Source organism: Globicephala melas, chromosome 8, assembly GCF_963455315.2.
Source record: "Globicephala melas chromosome 8, mGloMel1.2, whole genome shotgun sequence".
Taxonomy (NCBI): domain Eukaryota; kingdom Metazoa; phylum Chordata; class Mammalia; order Artiodactyla; family Delphinidae; genus Globicephala; species Globicephala melas.
Window position 1 is genome coordinate 33,643,485 of NC_083321.1, and position 20,661 is coordinate 33,664,145.

A 20,661-nucleotide genomic window follows, 5' to 3' on the forward strand; every position below is an offset into this window, starting at 1 on the left:
AACTTTGTTCCATATGATTTTGCACATCAAAGACTTCTGAGCTAAGCAAAACCAGCAGAGGGAGGAATTTTCAAGTCGATAAGAATAAAAATCTTCAGGATTAAAAATCGTTTCATAACAACATCTGGATCTACAAGTAAATGTCTGCATTGGTCCATTTATTCACTCATTCATTTATTTATTCATCCAAAACATGTCAACTGAGCACCTATATGCCAGCTATTATGATGGACTTACATGTGAATAGAACACAAACCATGTCCTCAAGGATCTTAGAGTCTAGTAAAGGAATAAAGAAAGAATAAGACAAGAAAACAACTAAATATAACAATAGGGTACAGGTGTTCTGACAGATGAGCGCCAATTTGTAGACCCTGAGCCCAGTGAATGAAAGGAGTGCTGATCTCAAGTCTTTACTGTAAAGCTTCCTTCTTATAAAAGAGACCTCAATTGTTTACTATGCATTAGGGAAAGGGAAATGCCTTGTGGGGACCAGGTGATAGATGGATATATGACCTTAGTCCACATTACACTATGACTATTGTGCCTTCCAGAATGTGTATTTGGCATGGATATTCTCAGCAACTGTCAGAATTTTTATTACCTGATACAGGGAATAATTCATATTTGACAGAAGGACCAAATAAAATATCACAATTTTGAAAAAATCAGAGATTCACACTACTATCAATGACTCGAACATTGCAAAGAAAGTAATTTCCATCATATCTCCATTTGATTCAAGGCCATATATAAGACAGATGGGATGCAAAGAACAGTGGGGAAATTATAATGAAGTAACAGTTTCAATCATAGTTGTTCCAGATGTGGTCTTTTCATTGAAGTATATGAACAAATATCCTGGTACTTGGCATGCATCTACTGATATGGAAGATGCAATTTTCTTAATCCTAATAAATAGAAAAATCCAGAAGCAGTTTACATACACTTGACAAAAATAACAGAACACTTACTATCCTGCATCTCAAGCTCCAGCTCTGTGACATAGCCTACAGGGACTATGGGGATTTCAACATCCCACAAAATACCAAACTCTTCTACTATATCATGATATTTTGCTGATTTGATATTGAAGAACAGGAATAGTAGGGAAATTAGATGAGTTCATAAAATACACGCATTCTAGTGGGTATAAGATAAACTCTATGAGAATCCAGGAAGGGGGCTTTGCCAACTAAGTAAAGTTTCTGGGGCCAGTAGTGGAGGCCATGTAGGAACATTGCCTTTTTTGTAAAGGATATCTTGTAAGTGTTCCTAGCTTGCTATGGTTGTTTGATGGAGGTTGAATCCCCGTCTCGGGATACTAATGACCATGAAACTTGAACAGTTTATAATGAACTTAGCTCCAGATAATTAACTTGACCATATTTTTAGTTGTGCCCAGCGACACTCTATCATGGAGTAGAAGTGTAACATATGGAATTAGTTCAATCAGTCCTGAAGGTCCAGGTAAATTCCACAAGCACATCATTCACTTCCTATCCTGCTCACTTTTCACACTACTTTTTTTTCTCAGCCTGCACATAGAGTCCATATCAAGTCCCCTATGACTAGCTGACAAAGGGTGAAAAAAAAGTCAAGAAGCTTTTTATATCATTCTACATTTTATGTATGCTATTCTATAAATGTTATTATTCTATAACATTTACTGCTATAGCGTTTAAGCCCCATTTAGGTATATCCCTGTAATATGGTATAGAACAGAAGAAACTGCCAATGATAAAAGCATTAACCAAGACATTTCATTGTCTCTGAGCTAGAGAAGTCGGGACAAGAGAATTTAATTTTATAATGGGGAATAATTTATTTTAATATATTTAAAACTTGAAGATATTTATAATTTCTTTTAATTCCTAGGAATTGGACTTTATCACTAACTTTCCTATTTTTTTCATCTCTCCTCAATCCCAGGCCGAGAAATAACCCATCAAAAAAATCATTTATTTCCATATCATTCCACCTATATTCCCTCCCTCTCATCATGATTCACTCTGTTGGTTTAATCTTGGCAATACATTTGCATTTCAAAATCATGGATTTCTTAAGGAATATACGATTATTTTAGTTGCACAGCTAGATACAAACACCTGTAGATTAATCACAGCTGAGATTTTCTTTTCAAGAAAAACCTTTTACCACTTCTACCATACTTGTTCTGTCAGAGACACCAGCAGTACACACAAATTTCTGGATTTCTCTGAATTTAATCTTGGTAAGACGTTCTCTCAACAGAATGTGCTATTGAGTTTTGAGGGGAAAAACTCTGATCTTTATGTCTTATTTAATTCCTGGATGGCACAACATCCTGAGGTATTGCTATCTCACAGCTCAGAGAACTAGGTTTTCTTGATGGGCAAACATACTATGGGCCTTCTATCTGACTAGGATGTTCTTTCCCACAAACAAGGGCTGGATTCTACATTTAGATGGTGAATGTTCAGTTCCTTCCTTAGAGCATAATGTAGCATTCTACTAAGTAACAGAACTTCTTTTTTTTTTTTTCTTTTCCCTTCATGTACTTCAAACCTGATCTAACCACCCAGAGCTCTTTGAAGTCAAAGGAAACTCTGAACCCAGGGAAACTCTGATGTCTGGGGCAGAGACTCTTAAGATAAATGAGACAAACAGGAATGTTAGGAGAAAAAAAGAGGTTGAATCCTTTGAGTATTTTGCACCATGTTGATGCCCCAGTGGTTCAGAAAATCGTGTACACAAATCAGCAAGTCATGATTGGGAAAAAGAACAGAGTAATTATACAATAGCAAGTGAACTCTCTAGACCAGGATATGAAAGTTCATACAACAATGTAACAATTATTTTGTCTTGATTGGAGACGCCAAGTAACTAAGGGTCAAAAGGCATAAAATCTAACCTTGAACTTATCACTTGTTTTGGTTTTCTCATCCCAATAGGATATTGGAAAGATTAATAGTTTAGATTTTTGCCTTTAAAGTTCCTCAGCTCTGGGAATATTAACATTTATATTTATAATAAATTGATTGTATTATGGTACATATAAAGTAATCAAAATCAAATTACACATTAAATTGCTGCACCCTGGTCTCAAATACTTGTAACCCAACTATGGCGTAACTCTGTGAAATCTCTGCATTGCTTCCATGCAAAATGAGAAAGTGCACAGGCTAAGATTAACTACTTAAAGCTAAAATCATAGAGAGGCTATTTTTAAAATTGATCCATTGATGCTTGGAAAGAAAGAATCATAGGATATAATTTATTTTAATTCAGGGTATTTTATCAAGTCAGAATAGGCTATGAGTCATGCATTTATAAATAAAATATTAAATATGTAAACTGTCTAACATATTTATTAAATTTACTTGCAAATATTAATAGTGTTTAAATCACTCTTAACACAGACATACTTCACACATACCAGACATAACTTACTCGCTCTAAAGTATTTACACAGCTGTAAAATCCCCAAATTAACTATCAATCAGGAAAAGTAAAAATATTGCTATGAGAACAAGAATATGAGATTTAAGCAGCTGGAAAAGAATTACAAAGGACTTCCTATAACGTGACTTTAGATGAGATCAAGTTTGCCGTTGATTTTTTTTTTAAGTAACATTGTTTTAACATCTTTCTAAACATAACAGTTTCACTAATTCAGCAAAGTAATTGGCCAACTCATCTATCTTCACCACTATTGTCCCTAAATTTCAAAACGTCCAGGTGGAAAATAATTACTTACATACACACATAAGCAAACAATATTGTGATCTTAATATTGTAACCTCCAATTTGAAAGTCTCCTTTTTTCCTAAAGGAAACAGTCAATGTAAACTCAACTACGTGGGTCTTAGAAAATCTATTCTGGTTTAAATTTAGATTTAATAATAACAAAATATTGTCGAATATCATATAACAGCTATTTCTGTTTATAGACAAAGGTGGACTGAAGACCATGACTCTTGAGAAAATTATATTTATGAACAATAATAGCCATGAAGATATTAGCCATTTGGCTTTTCATCTTTTGAAAAATTTCTCATAAAATGCAAAAAGAAAAACTAGCTGTCTTTGCATTTTTCATAAAGTTAAGCACATGCTATTTTGATTTAAGCTGCACTGGAAGTAAGTTGTGAAATACATGAATTTTGCCAAGGACACAGAATGCAATTTAGTCAAGAGTAATTGTGTCAACTTCTAACTCAGAGTAAATTTGATTTTTTGAGCATTGAAAGTTAGGTCATAGTGGATTTTTTAAAACCTACACTTGTTTAATAATGATGGTTGAATTTTTATACTAAAACATTTATCATAGTCAAAATATTACTTGAGTTTTTTATTCAATTAAACAAATGGCTTAGGGTCAATAAATGAAAGGAAAATTTCTTTTGTTTCTTTTTATGTTTTACAGTTTTATTATAAAACTAATATAATTTGAAATAAATGTTTCAAAGGAAACAGCTAGCAAACTCCTGACTCATACCTATCCTCAATATTACATATTACTATGGAGATCTGGGGCAAATGTATCAATACATATATTTGCATATAGTAGCTATCACGTTAACTATAAACTTTTACAAGGTACTTATTTTTTTCTTCTAGTTTCCTCTAGTTAATCTAAAATTCTCATCAGGGTCTCTTAACTCAAATGCATGAGAGGTAATATTTACCAATAGTCTTTTTTGTGTAATGCTCTTTGGCAGGCATAGATGCATAATTATTAATCCTATTTTAAAGATAAGAAAACTAAGGCTCAGACACATCCACTCAATAGATAGTAAAACTAGAACCCAAGCCAAATGTGTTCAACATCAAAGCCTTTATGCAATAGACTAGTGCTTTGTGGGCTGTCTTACACTTGACAGTCTTATAATTCTCTTCAGGGATCTTAACTTCTGTTTTAAAAAGCAAAAGTTGACAAAATAAACAAAATCAGAAAACTGTGCCTTAGTAGAGTTGTTTATTCTTTGTTACCAGGAAGGATTCAAGATCTTAGTATGGAGGCAATGAGCTCTCTTTCCTCAACAATAAATAATACAAATAGAGGTTGCAGGACCTATACAAGCATTATTAAGATAATGCTTTCAAAAATCTGGGCACAACACTTTTTTTTCCCTCTGTTAATTATTTTAGAGTGAATTTTCTATGCAAATTGTCCTCCTACTATGCATTATGTTTTCTCATTAGTGAACTGAAGTAAAAGCCAGTTACATTACAATGGAGGACACAGCAGAAGAAAAATCAGTTTCCTAACAGTCCTAACATTGTCTGCATTTTCATAAACGATCTCTTCGTGTCTAAGCTATGCATAGTGAACCAAAGTGAGAGAGCATTAGACTTGGAAAGAGGACGTCTACATCAAGTTCTTGCTCTGTCACTTACTAGCTGCGTGATCGTTCATAAATCATTTAGTCTGCATCTAAATGCAGGAAAACAAAAAATGAACTCAATGGTTCCCAAACTTTGCTGCACATCAGATTCACCTGCAGAGCTTTTTAGACATCCCAATCCCCAGGTCCTTCTCCATGGGGATTAAATCAGAATGTTCAGGTAAAGGAGCCAGGCCTCATAGTTTTTAAAGATCTTCAGGTGATTCCTCTGCACAGCAAGGTTTGGGAGCCAATGAGTTAATTAACATTTTCACAGAGCTTCTTTTATTTTTTAAATTTTTAAATTAAAAAAAAATTTTTAAACATCTCTATTGGAGTATAATTGCTTTACAATGGTGTGTTAGTTTCTGCTTTATAACAAAGTGAATCAGCTATATGCATACATATATCCCCATATCCCCTCCCTCTTGTGTCTCCCTTCCACCCTCCCTATCCCACCCCTTTAGGTGGTCACAAAGCACCGAGCTGATCTCCCTGTGCTATGCGGCTGCTTCCCACTGGCTATCTATTTTACATTTGGTAGTGTATATATGTCCATGCCACTCTCACTTTGTCCCAGTTTACCCTTCCCCCTCCCCGTGTCCTCAAGTCCATTCTCTATGTCTGCGTCATTATTCCTGTCCTGCTTTTAAGATGGAAAAAAAAATGAAGAGGCTTTTTATGTTATGTAATACTTTACAGAGCAATATAAAATATTATCCCCAAACTAACTACAGCGCTATAAAAAGAAACCCATTGTTTCAGGGAGCTTTATCTTTTGTTTAGATTTTAGTTCAGTAATCATAAAGAAATTTGACATAAATAATAAGTTTTACTTTTTTTTTGCCAGAGTTGCAGAAAGTTTAACAGCTTTTCCTTTTACTTTTAAGCTGTCTTCAACAATATTTTAACCTCATTTTTTCTTACCTCTTTTTCTTCTAAAATTAAGGAAAGTAAAAAAAAATAAAATTAAGAAAAGTGTCATCTACCTTGTTCCTTTCAAAAAATATCAAACACCACACTTTTATTATGTGTTTATAATAACCAGGAAAAATATTAGAACAATGTGCAGAAAGGAAATATGAGCAGTCAGAAAGAAAATAATTTGTTCAAAGTTACTTAGTACTTAAGTACTTAATACTTAATACTACTTACTTAAAAAGAGCAAAATATTACACACTCCAGATATTTTGTTCCAGTATTCAGTCTTAATCTATCTGGAAACAAAGACCTATTCAGTAAATCTTTCTTGGCCAGATTTTGTTCGTTGCCTGATGACATAAGTTATTTCTCTGTTAAAATTTTAATCAATAGATCAGATTCAACCAGTTTATATACAGCATTTGTTTTGTATTAATACCAACAACTTCCATAACCTTCTATTTAATTAGACTTATTGAAAGGATTATGTAATTTATGTAATTAGAGTGCAAACAACACGTTACCTAATTAAAAAGCACCCTCTGTGTTTCATTGTTAAGAGAGGACTTAATGCATCCATTCACAACAAAATCCTCAAACTCAATTCATAAGCGACTACAAATGCAATCCACCATCTGACAGCGACTGATTTTGCCTTGGGATCTTTTACCTTGGCGGGCTTGTTAGCATCCATGCTCTCTTTGAATTTCTCCTGCACAGTTTCTACAAGTTGACAGAGCAAGGCACCATTATCCAATTTCTCCATAAAAGTTTCTGCCGTAATCTCCTTCCCTGAAATAACAAAAAGAAGCATTATAAAAACACAATCATTCCCCAACCCAAATGTGACATTCATGCCAACATATGCAGTTTTTATCACCAAAATTCCAATTCTAGCTGAGTTACATATCTGAGATAGGAAATCACTGGAAAGAATGGTTTCTTTGGAATTTTACGTTTTTCAGTTACTTTGGCCTGTAAGGCAAGAGCATAAAGCGAAACTGGTATTTTGTGTTGTGTATATGTCTTTCAACACAAGAACTCCATAGCTCCCCTTTAATATAAAATAGAGCCATAGTATATCAAAAATCAACCACCACTGGCAATTTTAAGAGTGTGGCCAATGCATAAAACCACATCTCTATGGGCTTCCCTGGTGGCGCAGTGGTTGAGAATCTGCCTGCCAATGTAGGGGACACGGGTTCGAGCCCTGGTCTGGGAAGATCCCACACGCCGCGGAGCAACTAGGCCCGTGAGCCACAACTACTGAGCCTGTGCGTCTGGAGCCTGTGCTCCGCAACAAGAGAGGCTGCGACAGTGAGAGGCCCGCGCACTGCGATGAAGAGTGGCCCCCGCTCGCCGCAACTAGAGAAAGCCCTCGCACAGAAAGGAAGATCCAACACAGCCAAAAATAAATAAATAAAATTAAAAAACAAAAAAAATCTCTAAATTCCATTGAGTTTGTTTTCCTGATGAAGATAATACAGGTAAAATTAATGCAAGTAAGAAACTCTCTATAAGAAAACACTGCCCCTCTAACCACTCTTCCCCTTCCTGATGCAGTGCTTGAACTGTGGAATTATTAGGTTCAGATCTCTCTGCTTTTTTTTTTTGTCTCCTCACAACCACTCACAGCTTCAATTACTGCTTTTATGAACATGATTCACAGTTGTCCATCCCTGCCATTTTATCGGTTAAAAGTTATTTTTCTTTCTTATATGCTCCCAAAGTATATTTTCTTTCTTCTTTTCTTTCACTTTGTAACAGCTTTATTGGGATATAATTCACACCCCTTACAATTCACTTCTTTCAAGTGCATAATTCAATGACTTTTAGTATATTCACAGAGTTGTGCAATTACCACCACAGTCAATGTTAGTACATTTTTATCACTCCCCAAAGAAACTGTACCCTTTAACTATCACTCCCGATGGCTCCATTCCCCACCCCCCCAGGCTCTATAAAATCATTAATTTCTTTTTTGTATGTTCCTCAAAACTCCTTTCCCTAAGCTCTCTCCTTTTCCTGGTGTTGTAATTCTCTAAGTTTCAGAATATTTTATTTCCCTGTCTTAATTTCCTATAACTTATTAGTCACAAGTCCTGTAGATTCATGCTTCCTTCTGTTTCTAGAACCATAATCTTAATTTTAAAAATTCATGGGGGCTTCCCTGGTGGCACAGTGGTTGAGAGTCCGCCTGCCGATGCAGGGAACACGGGTTCGTGCCCTGGTTCGGGAAGATCCCACATGCCGCGGAGCAGCTGGGCCCGTGAGCCATGGCCGCTGAGCCTGCGCGTCCGGAGCCTGTGCTCCGCAATGGGAGAGGCCACAACAGTGAGAGGCCCGCGTACCGCAAAAAAAAAAAAAAAAAAAAAAAAAAAAAAATTCATGGTCTGATACCTAAACTCTAGCAGCAAGAACAATGGTTAGTCCTCGTATCCTCAACGTCTGCCTCCAGAACATACCATAATCACTGCTAAAATTAATATTGCTAAACACCACCCTCATTGAGCCAATCTTCATCTTTACTGCATAGTCCCTAATCTTCTCCTCTATGTAAAAGATGAAACAAACCCGCTTTAACCCAATATCCAAAGTCCTCTCATATGCCGCTAATCCACCTTTCTATTCTACCTTGCTTACACCCTGCTCCTTGGTCTGCACCCTGCCTTCCTAGTTCCATGGGCAGATCCTCCCGTTTCCACTCCCATGCCTTGGTCCAGGCATGGCCCCTTCCTATAACAGCCCCCTATCTTCTATCTGCCTGGCCACATTCTACTTTCCCTTTAATCAGAAATCCAGAAAGAGATTCTCCCAGTGTACATCAGTCTCCTTCCTATATGGTCATACTCAGGAGTATCACTCACTCTGGCACTCATCAAACTTCTTCTGTGGCTAATAACATGCTTTGTACAAAGTTCCTGTCATCACCAGTACATTAGAAACCTCTTGAGGTATATTGTTTTGTGTGTGTGTTACTACAGAGGTAAGCATAATGTTACTTACATAGAAGGTACCTAGTAAAACATGTTCAGTGAGTACGTGAGTTGACAAATGAAGAAACAAACTCTTGGAAAACTTTGAGAAAATGTTGGGTATTATTTCCGTGAAAAGTAGTTGTTAAAGCAAAAAGAAAAAAAGGAGGTATTTTAAAGTTTTATACTGAGAGTCATAGGATTACCTTTTATCTTAAGAAAAATGCATGCAGCTCAATTCCATGAACACTTAAGATAAATGTAAACCAACTGGAACAACAGATATACTACTGGCTTAAAGTTAAACTCACACTATCTAATATATTTGGTTTTTAAGAAACATCTGTTTGAAATGATTTTTTTACAGTTTGGGGGGAAGGGCAGGTGAAGGAGGAAAAAGAATTACTTTTTTTATGTTCTTTTTTTCCCTACTGGATAGTTCACATTTTAGCCCTCAGTTAGGATAATGACTTCTGCAGGTGGCAAAACATCAGTAGCTCTAAGTACTCACCACAGAGGTAGCCTATACAGAGCTATTAGTATTTCAAAATTGTATGCAGCTCAGCTCAATTAAGGAATGAAAGTAATAGTCTCAAGATACAAAAAAGCCAGCACAACAGAATTTGTATTATGCATTCACCATATTGGCTTGCATTTTCTAATGATAATAAGAAAGTTATTTACAAACAAGCATAAAAATAAATATTAGAAATATTTTAAAAATTATCAATTACATTTCAAGGTAAAGAAGGTAAACTTTACCTAAACTGTTGAATGATTCCTTTATAAATTACTTATAAGATTTTCTACATTTGGAAGAGGTCTTTAGGCATTATTTCATTAAGCTACTTGAAAATTTAAAGATTCTATTCATAATGTCAAGTGATGAGATGATGACAATAAATTTACAAGAACTTGTAAATTATAAAAAGAAAAATGGCTTTCATTAAAAAGTCATTAGCAATTTACCAAAAGGAATGATTTTTACTTTTTCTGCATTATACCTGAACAATTTTTTGTTATCCTCCTTTTCATGAATACTTGAGGAATTTAACATTGAACATCTGTACCTAATGAAAAATATATTAGGTCTCAGCTTTCAATTCTGTATATTTTATAGCTCCAAAAGGTGGGATTTTTTTTTTTTTTTTTGGCTAAAGCAGACACTATTACATACTTTATGGTTGAAATGTACTGACTCAAATGAAGGAAAAATGCAAGACAGAGAATTTTTTTTAAACCTTCATATGTAACATTTTCCATCCAATGATTAAGAATCATAAAATATACATTTTAAATGTACTGTATAATTTTAAGAAATCAGTTATAATCCTTATATGGGGTGATATATTATCATACTCTTTATTCTATTAATATTACCAAAAGTATATAAAAAACTGAATATAAAGTTGGCTGAATTTAATCATGACGAATCCATCAGAATAGGCTATGAATTACTAATTACAGTTTCTCAAGTAAAAGCTATACACAGTTCAATCTCTGTCAGGCAGAACCAGATCTCCTTTAATATAAATTGTGTAGCTGGTTTGAGACATTAGACTATAAATGCTAGAAACAGTAGGATTCTAGTAGCATAGAATCATTTCTTCCCCAATCCCATCTTTCCACGTTTTTGGTATATTTAGTGAAAGAAGGGGCAATGAACAGACACAATTAAATCACCTTGGAATGCCGACACATACTGGGTTGTCTTTATTATTGACTTGAAGGTCAACCCAAAATAGCCAAGTCTAGAAAGAATATCTTTACTTACTGGGTTCATAATTATGAACTTAGATCTTCACATCATCAATTCAGTCATGATTTGCCAGTAGACAGAGATCAGGTGGTTTGGTTAAATATTGTGATTAGTCATTTCCTCTTAAAATATGAGGATACAATGATATGAAATAATCATGTACCTGAAATATTTTGTCAGGTAACTAAAATCAACACACATACTTGTACATACAAGTGTATTCCTCCCAGAAATGTAGGCTTGCCATAATTTCCATAAAGATTATCCCTTTTATCTTCTATTTTGCTAGGAAAGAATGTTTTCCTCCTAGTAAGTTAGCAGTACTACACTCAGTTTCCTAATAATATATAATATCTAATAATGATATTTAACATTTGAGTTCTTACTATATGCCAAGCACTTTACATGTATTCATGTTTTTAATATTTTTACAAAACTGCCAAGTGAGTGCTTCTATTATATCCATTTTACAGATGATGAAATTGATGTATTTAGGCTAAATAACTTGCTTAAGCTCACACAGTGAATCTGACTCTTTAACCCAAGAAGTCTAGGTTTAGAGTCTATGTTTTTAGCCACCACTCTTAGTTAGTTAAATCAATATTTGCTGGATACACAAATGACTATTTTCTCTAACAATGCATTCTCTTGAATGCAGTTGTCTTTTTCTTTTTAGAAAATCTACAGATTTTTTCTCTCTAGAAACTCCTTCAGAAAAAAGCAAAACAGTGTAGGGCTGAAGACAGTGGTGCTGAGAAATGAATAGCAAGTCACCTTGCTGATGATTGGAGAATGACCGAGAATAGCATTCAGGCATGCTCTGTTATGTAGCCTGATTCATTGCATAAGAAAACTAGTATGTTTTAACTATAAGGGTGATCTAGATATGATCAAACTCTACTCCAATCTCCACTGTACCTCTCAATCACAGTCTATTTCTCCAATTAGAGAACTCGAAGCAACTCATCTGCTATCTTAACTCAAATTAGTCAGTGTTTTAAGACTGAAATATAAATGTTGTGAGATAGGAAATGATTGATTATATCCAGAAACCCTAGATCAGCACCTGCTCCACACTGATTCAGAGTCTACCCTGTATTTGTATCAACAAAAGACAAAGTCGGTTCTGTTGGAAAAGTTGAGTAAAAAACATTAGGGTGTAACTGCTCTGAAAGGTGTCAATTTGTGAACATAGACTTGATTCTTTAAACTTTTGAACTAGCATAAGACACCACCTTTCCTAAGAAATTTTTACTGACTACATCAAGAATATGAGAAGTCTGCAGGACAAGTATCCAGTAAAAGGACTTTAAGAAAAAAGAAAAGAGAGCTGTTCCAAACTCATTAGACAGCAGCAACTCCAGTAAATAGGTGCTTAACTTTCTAATGCTAAAAATAGGTTTTTTCAGAAATAACTGAAATAAGGAAAACATTACCTATTGATCATACTACGCATATAACAACTGAATTTTCCTTTATGTGCATGTAGGAAAGTCAGAGAAAGGGACAATCATCATAACATCAACTGTCATAATGCATTTCTAAATATTAGTAAAATCAATTTAGCTTAACTTGATTTGTAATATATTTTTTGATTTATTCAAATTCCCTGCATATATCCAAACACATATGCCTACATCTTAACGATCTAAAATCCTTAAGAGCAATATCAATTTCTGTGATGCTTAACAACTACAGTCTTTTCTCAAAATTATACTCCCATGTGATTCATGTAGTGTTATTAAACAAATACTAATTGAAGATAAAGGTCATTTTCAAATGATTAAAGAAACACAAAATAAATAAACAATCTGAGAACATCTATGTTAGTATATTCATTTCAAAATTAAACCAACAACAGTCTTCAATAGTCTTTCAACAATCATGAAATCTGTAGAATGCGCCTCATCTATCTGAATGATGGGTAGTTGCTATAATCTGGGACTGTTAATTTAATTACATGCTGTTTATTCAAAGTAACAAGTTTTTCTCCAAGACTTATTTGTATAATCATTTGATGTTCAAATATGTCCTAAGGACATAGTTAATTAACAAATGAGCAATAGCTAGTTCATGAACAAAAATAACAAAACAGAAAGCCTAAAATAAAAATTACATGTGTATATTTAATGTACAGCAGGGGACAATGGCCAGAGAAATGTTTTAGAGGCAAGATTCTCTTGATTCAGGTTTCTTTTGCTGTCTTTTCTGAGTGTTGGTCATAAAACTCCATAGTGTCAACTATTATCAATAGAAAACATACTTGGACTACAAAGATATGTAAGTAGTCTTTAAATATCACAGGATGATTTTCTCATGAATCAGACTGGTATGCTACCACATAAACAAATCCCAACCATCATGACAATTTATTTAACTCAACTAGTTAACTTATAAAATAGTTTTTTATATTCTAATATATAAATTTTAGTTAGCCTAAAAATTTGCTATTGCAAATTTGCTATTGCTGCTTTAATTTTATGCTGAGGAATCTAAAGCGCTATTATTGTTACTGATTAAGTAAGTATATAGTACTTGAAAATTACAGTATTATGCCTTCATATTTGGCAAGAATGTGAATATTGGTCTATGAACCAATGAAATAATTTTCTTCTCTATCAAATAATTTTTATCCACCAAAAAACCTGAATGCAAAGTGAGCGTTCTTTAAAAAATTCCACCTTTCAATTGACATTTTATATGTAGGATCAGAAATACCTGAATTTAGAATATCATTACTACTTTTTTTGAAAGGCAAAAAAGGAAAAAAAGTTACATTTTAGTCAAGTATTGCTAGAAAGAAATAGGAAATCTTTCCACAAGTAAGGTCCACACTACAATGGCAAAGTCTAGTTAGAAGCTTTAATTTAGTATGTGAATTTCCACCTCACCAAAAAATTCAGATACTTTATCTAGAGACCAGATCAACTTTGAAACTACCTTCAAGATATCTCTAACCTTCAAGTAGATAAAAATGGAGAATTGAAATAGAGCTGTATAATATAAATTTGCAAATATTTCTGAGGCAACAAAATGACCAGTAAGAATTTTAAAATTTACTTTAATGACTCCATTTCTAAAATACGTGAATACTAAATGTATCTATTATGTGTAGTAAAAATATCTTGTCACATAGCCATACATTTTTTCTCTCTTCCTTATTATCACCATTCTAGTACATAACATATTTTCTTACCTCTGAATGTTTTACCACTTTAAATAACCTCAAGCTATTGGTCTACTTTCCAAGTTACCATGAGGATATTTACTTGAAATCTATCATCTACCTACTTTTATGAATTCAAGTTAACAGAAAGTGGCACTTTACTATATTTTAAGATTCTTTTTTTTTTGAGATTCTTTTAAGATTTCTTTTCTGAGAAAATTTCACAAGCCATCAGTTGCTTCTGTGTTACCAATAACTGGCATTAAGAACATTAGCCTTTTTATTCTTTAAAAGAAAGATTATTCATTTACGTAAACTGTTTTCTCCTTGTTTATACATATTGATGATTTCAAACTGGGTCTTAAGAGCTGGATTTCTTGGAAACTTAGACTTTTGGAACTGGAATGGACATTAGAGATCATCTACTCCAACCCCTTCATTTTATGGTTGAGGACACTGAGCCCAGAAAAGATAGCTGAGTGACTTTGGGCAAGTTTACCAAGTGAGAGAGCCAGAATCAGAAGCCAGGTCTCCTGACACCAGTTAGGAGCCAGGTCTCCTGACTTTTAGTCCAAGGATATTTCCATTACACATACACTGACTCTCTATTCTTTGAGGCTGTCTTGGGGCTGCTCACACTGCTCAAGCTACTTTGTAAATGATCACATTCACCAAATAAAATGCTTTTGATGACAAGTCATGGGACCTTGGAACACACCTGTGTAATCAGGCTATACTCATAATCATGATTTCCCCCTGCCTGGAACACCTCAGGGACTCCTCGTGGAGCATGCAATAAATTATAAGCTCCTCAACATGGTATTCAAAGCAGTATATGCTCTAGCCCCAACAAATCTCATGAAAGTCTCCCCCTCTTGATCTACGTTGTTGACACTAGCCTTTGTTCAGTTCTTCTAAGGCGCCAAACTCCTTCCTATCCCGCACATGCCATTCTTTCCACACAGGCTTTTTTCCCCACACTTTGTCTGGCTAGCTATTAATTATTCTTCAGATCTCAGTTTTAAATATAAGACCCCTTAAAAAGGATTTCCCCAAGCCCTCTGATCATTTGCCCCATTCCCATCTCCTTGTTTTTACATTCTTATTGCAACCTATATCTTTTAGTGTTTATACCAAGTCCAATTAATGAATCATTTATTCAGTCACTTATTTATATTAATTTCTTGTTCAATCTACTCCAAGCTCTATAAGAACAGGCACTCTGTCTATTCTTAGTCACCACTCTACCCTCTAGCACTTAGCAGACTGTGCTGAAACACAATAAACACAATAGCTAGTATATTTACTATAGCTAGTTGATTACTATGTGCCAGACCTTGTTCTAAAGCTGACGATCTTACTTGACGCTCCAACAATCCCATGAGGTTGGTACTAGTATTATATGTATTTCACAGATGACGAAACCCAGGCACAGTGCATTCAGAAAATTGCCCAGTATCACAGAGCTAGTAAGTGATGGCACTGAGATTTGAATTCAAGCATTCTGATTCCAGAGTCCATTTTATTCAAATAATTATTATGCTGATGTACACTCAAATATTTGTTGAATAAATGAATAAACTTACCCATCAAATCAAATTAATCATATCACTGAACTATATAAATGGAATAACACCACCACATATAGAGTTATAATATTTCAGGCTCTAAGTAGTATACATATTTTAATTATTTAATCTCACAGCAATCCTACTGTCATTACCACTTCATAGATGAGGAAACTAAAGAACAGAGAGATTAAATAACTTGCTCAAGATCATATTGCCAGTTAAGTGGCACATCTGGTGTTCAAACACAGGCAGTTCATTCCAAGTCTGTGCCTTAACTTCTATACTGCCATGCTGTGACAGCCCATATCTGAAAACAGCTCTAAGTTAATAAAATACTAATATAACAATAATTAGTGAACACACAAAAGAGGGAGGAAACCCATCTGTTTAGGCTAAATTGACATCCTCTATATAATGGAGATAAATAAAAATGCTCTCCCCTTGTATAAATGAAAGGTAGCCCTTCCTTCTGGTGGATATCACTCCATAGCACAGTGAAGGGTCTTTCTGGGGAGTGATGGATGTGAAGCATGCCTTCTGCATTTCTTCTCTTACCCTTTAACTGGGCTCCCTTGCAAAGGGCACCACCTGCATTTCCATATGCGGTAGCCCTGGTTAGACTACATAGAATTGTCAAAAGCATGTGCACACAGTAAGGAAAAAGGAAAGATCTAACTCTAGGATAAAGGCTTAAAAAATGCAAAAGCAATGTAAAAATCCAGAGCCATGGTGAGCAAAAAGAAAAATCTTGCTCAAATGTGCTAAAACCTTGTCAAACCTTGCTAAAATTACAGATGCACTATGCTCTTCACTAAACTCTTCAGTTTCAACAGCTAGAAAGTGACGATAACAACACTTACCTTGAAGGAATCCTTTCAATAATAAAATAATATTGGTGAAATCCTTTCTGTAAATGATAAAGCACCATGCAAATTCTGTTTACTCAATATTCAAATCTTATAGACTCTATAAGGATCCTTTTTTCAGGTCTTAAAACAATTTTGTTCTTTGTGAAAAATTACTAGTGAAAAAGCATTGCTTTATATGATGATCCTTTGAACGTATGATTCCACTTTGCACATGGTTGAAATTGTATACTCTGAATATGCCAGCACAACAGAAACAAAAAAAGAGGCAGCCTTAGCATGAGGTAGCCTTTTTCTCTAAGATCGTCCTTTTGGAAGAATACTTAAAAACAAAAGTGTAATGAAAAGAAAAATTTTAGTTCAAGGTTGGATGACTCCAGTCAGCTCATTTGGACAAAGGATAGATGTTATTGTTCCAGAGTCTGGGTATTCAGCAGTTTTAGAAGGTGTGCTATAAAAGTAGGGCAACGAAATCTAGCTTTAGAAGCCAGATCTCACAGACTGTGGCCCGTGTGCAGTGTCAAAAGAATAGACCAAACTGGTCAGTTGCATGAAAGAAAAGTAAAAATAAATCAGATCAGCAAGAGTGTAGATGAAATGAGCAATCTGACCACACAGTTACAATGCATGATATTGGAATTACTAAGCACAGTTAATGTGAGAGACATTGGGAAATTCATTTAAATTCTCTATATGCTTCAGGTCTCCCAGATGCAAAATGCAAATAATGAAAGTCTTTCTTTCTAAAGTGGTGTCACATGCTTAGGAGAAGGACACTACATGAGCAGGGAGAATAAACCTGTTATCTTTGATGACAAAATGAGATCTTATAACCTTACCTAACAGATTGGTTAACCACAAGGCCAGATCTTCTTTCATCGGTAGCAAATTAGCTTCATGTCTGCTGGCCAGCCACTGGCTATACTGATGCATATCAGAGAGGCCAGGTCCACTGCGTACCTTTGGGCTCAGAGCAGTGCACATTATTTATCCACTTGTAATACCTGTTTTGGAAACAAAAGAGCAATTGCTTTTTATACAGACTTCTCTTGTTAAAATCTCACTGCCAATGACACAGTAAGGAACAGGATCTGTGGAAGTTCGGATGACAAGTCAGGTTATTAATTATTAAACCCTCATGAAACACTGTTTGCTTTACTTGTACTGGCCCTGTCACTTTTGACCAACTACTTGGTAGGAAGCAGCAGCTGTCAAAGGTCAAATAGAAAAATCAAACAGTAAGCTCTCTGCTTGTGTAAAACATCAGATTTGGAAAAACGACAGTTTCTAAGGAAAGAAATTCTACTTATTCAAAAACAATAAAAAGTGGTTGATTAAAATTTTGGTATCCAAATTGTAAACTCCCATTGTTTGGGTTAATTTTTGAAGCCATCGATTTCCACAGAATTTTAGGACTGAATACTAGCAAAATTGACCTTTGTTCACTGCAATTTAAGCATTTCATTTGGAAACTGCTTCAACATGGAGTAATTCACACTCCAAATTTTGATCCGCAAGATTTGGACTTGCAAAATTTCTTATAAACATATGACCACTACTCTTAAAACTATTACCTATGAGATTAAGCACAGCCCTTGGTTCTTTGCAGATGGCCAAGTAATCATGCACTTACACTTTAGAGAATTGGGTGGGACATGGGGGAGTGCATCCTTTTAGAGTCCCTACTACACTTCTCTTATTTTACAGTTAATGAAAACAAAATCAAAGAGGAAGGGTGACTCAACCAAGATCATATAGCTAGATCACAGCAGAGTCAGGCTTGAACTTGGGTCTTTACTCTAAGACCATTACTGTTTTCAGAATGACACATTTTACAAAATAGTGTCATCAGGAACCCACGTTATAACCCAGGAATTACACCGTAATTTTAATAAATATCGTCACAGGTTTTCTTTTGTCATACTTTGTACCTTCTCACTTTGTATGTTTTGCATACTAGGGTTTGTTTGTATTCATGTTTAGCAAAGAAGTAATTACATTACATATCTTATATCTACACAGTAAGGGATGATTTCACTAACCTATGAGTAACACAATCTTCTATGTGGGTTGCAGAAAAGATGTATGAATATATACTTGGCCTTAAATGTAGTACTATTGTATGCATTATTTATAGGACCTAAAACTACTGATGTAATATTGGAGCGGGAAGGTAATAAACTCATAAATTTATGTGTAGAACTCCATTCTGTATGCAAATAGTGACTATAAAATAACCAAATGCATTATGACTGAATGAAATGAAAATGAAGATGTTTGCAAATGACAAAAAGTAAGATTTATATGATATAATGGGGTTTTCAGCTATATTTATTACTAATGGTATTTTAAGTTCACCAGTATAAGTTGTATATATCCTTGTCAGTTTTATCATTTGAAACGTTACATAGCATTCTTTTCCAATTAATCTCAAACTCTAATTCTCTTAGCCTCGGTTAATTTTTGCCTTTTAAAGACAGCTTTTAAACAAAATAAGACATTGGTGTTCAGAAAACTGTAAAATGTGACAGTTTCACAAACATTTTGCTGTAGCATTAGAAAAGACTGCTGGGAACATGGTTAAACACCTAAAAAGTGTCATAAATATATAATTTAAAAGCACAGACAATTTAATTTCCAGAGAAATTATGCTTTGAAGTAATTTTTGCAGAAAAAAATTACTGTAAGTTTTCTTTGAAAACACCTTCCATAAATCTCTGTATATCTAGTCATCTAAAGTAATAACTAGTGAAAATGTGAAACATTTTAATATACCTTGTCATATGCTACTAAATTGTCATTACAGGGACCAGAAGATCACAATTGTCTATTTTCTTTTGCAGTTAATCATGACATTATTCATATAAAGTCCTAAAGATTCTCCAAACCCTGTGACTAAACCAGAAGGCTAAAACATTTTTTGCCCCAGTTCTTTAAAAAATAGGTCCAACCCCAGGAAAACAAAACATTTCCCAGTAGTTGGTTAGGATTCCTACAGGCTAGCTAGCCTCAGAAACAAACATTTAAGTAATAATACATTTAAGCACATGATTCATACATTTAAATAACTAATTGAAATCTTAAAAGGGTTACCTCTAAAATGCCTTTCTTCTCAAGACACAATATCTCCCGCTACTTTCCTGAAAGTGAGATGTGGTAGTTCAGTAACTTTACCTACATCCTATTATGTTCTCTGCAACTTCCATTTAAGCATCAGAGTCCTATTTTGCTTTGTAAAAGCAAGAAGACACCTCAGATTCGTAAGCTCATTGTCCAGCAAAGAATTCATCAAGGGATAGTTTACAGTAAGCCTAATGGCATGTAACAGTTTCAGTGAGCCAGAGGGACACAATCTGTCCCCTCAATGCTTCTAAACAGTGAAGTTTTTATTTTCCTTGACAGTGGCACATTTATTTCTCATGTAGTCTGTCCTGTATTTTGCCAGAAATGTAATTTAAACTATCTTCTAATATTTACAGATGATCATTAAGTTAAAACAATAAGAATAACTAAGCAATGTTTGTTACGCTGCTTTGTATATAATCAAAATTATATGTAAAGTGAAAAAAAAGAAAGAACAGTTATATTTTCCCAGGAGGCAAAGGTAGGAGAAAGAAGGCTTAGTGGGTAATTAGCATCTGACAGTAGTTAAACAATGAAACATATGCCAAATATGTAGACACCTAAGTCACTGTCATAGATAGGGACTCTTCTGTTTAAGGGACTCTTCTGTTTAAGTCCCTTTTGAAAAAAATTAGGATTTTGATCCAAATTCTTCTGATCCTTTTTTCACATTTTAAATCACCATCAAACTTGGCATGACTCTATGGTTTAGCTGAAAGTCATTACATGGTGGTCTTGGATTTAAATATAGCTGAGATATGAATAGAAAAGATGAAAATGGACCCAGCTAGCCGGATCAAAATTTGGAGTGTGAATTACCCCATGTTGAAGCAGTTTCCAAATGAAATGATTAAATTGCGGTGAACAAAGGTCAAATAAATTTATATTACCCAGATAAAAAGATCACTACA

The 20,661-nt window shown here is 34.5% G+C and overlaps 1 protein-coding gene across 7 annotated transcripts in view; it reads right to left on the reverse strand.

The window, feature by feature from the left end:
• Positions 1–20,661, reverse strand: part of GAS2 (growth arrest specific 2) — a 174,292-nt gene that overhangs the window by 96,079 nt on the left and 57,552 nt on the right. For all 7 annotated transcript variants that reach the window (XM_060303412.2, XM_060303409.2, XM_060303408.2 and 4 more), the window contains 2 exons: positions 17,467–17,631; positions 6,961–7,082 (listed from right to left, as the gene is read on the reverse strand). In XM_060303412.2, coding sequence (XP_060159395.1) covers positions 6,961–7,082; positions 17,467–17,611 — 267 coding nt within the window. In that variant the 5' untranslated portion in view covers positions 17,612–17,631. The remainder of the gene's footprint in view (positions 1–6,960; positions 7,083–17,466; positions 17,632–20,661) is intronic.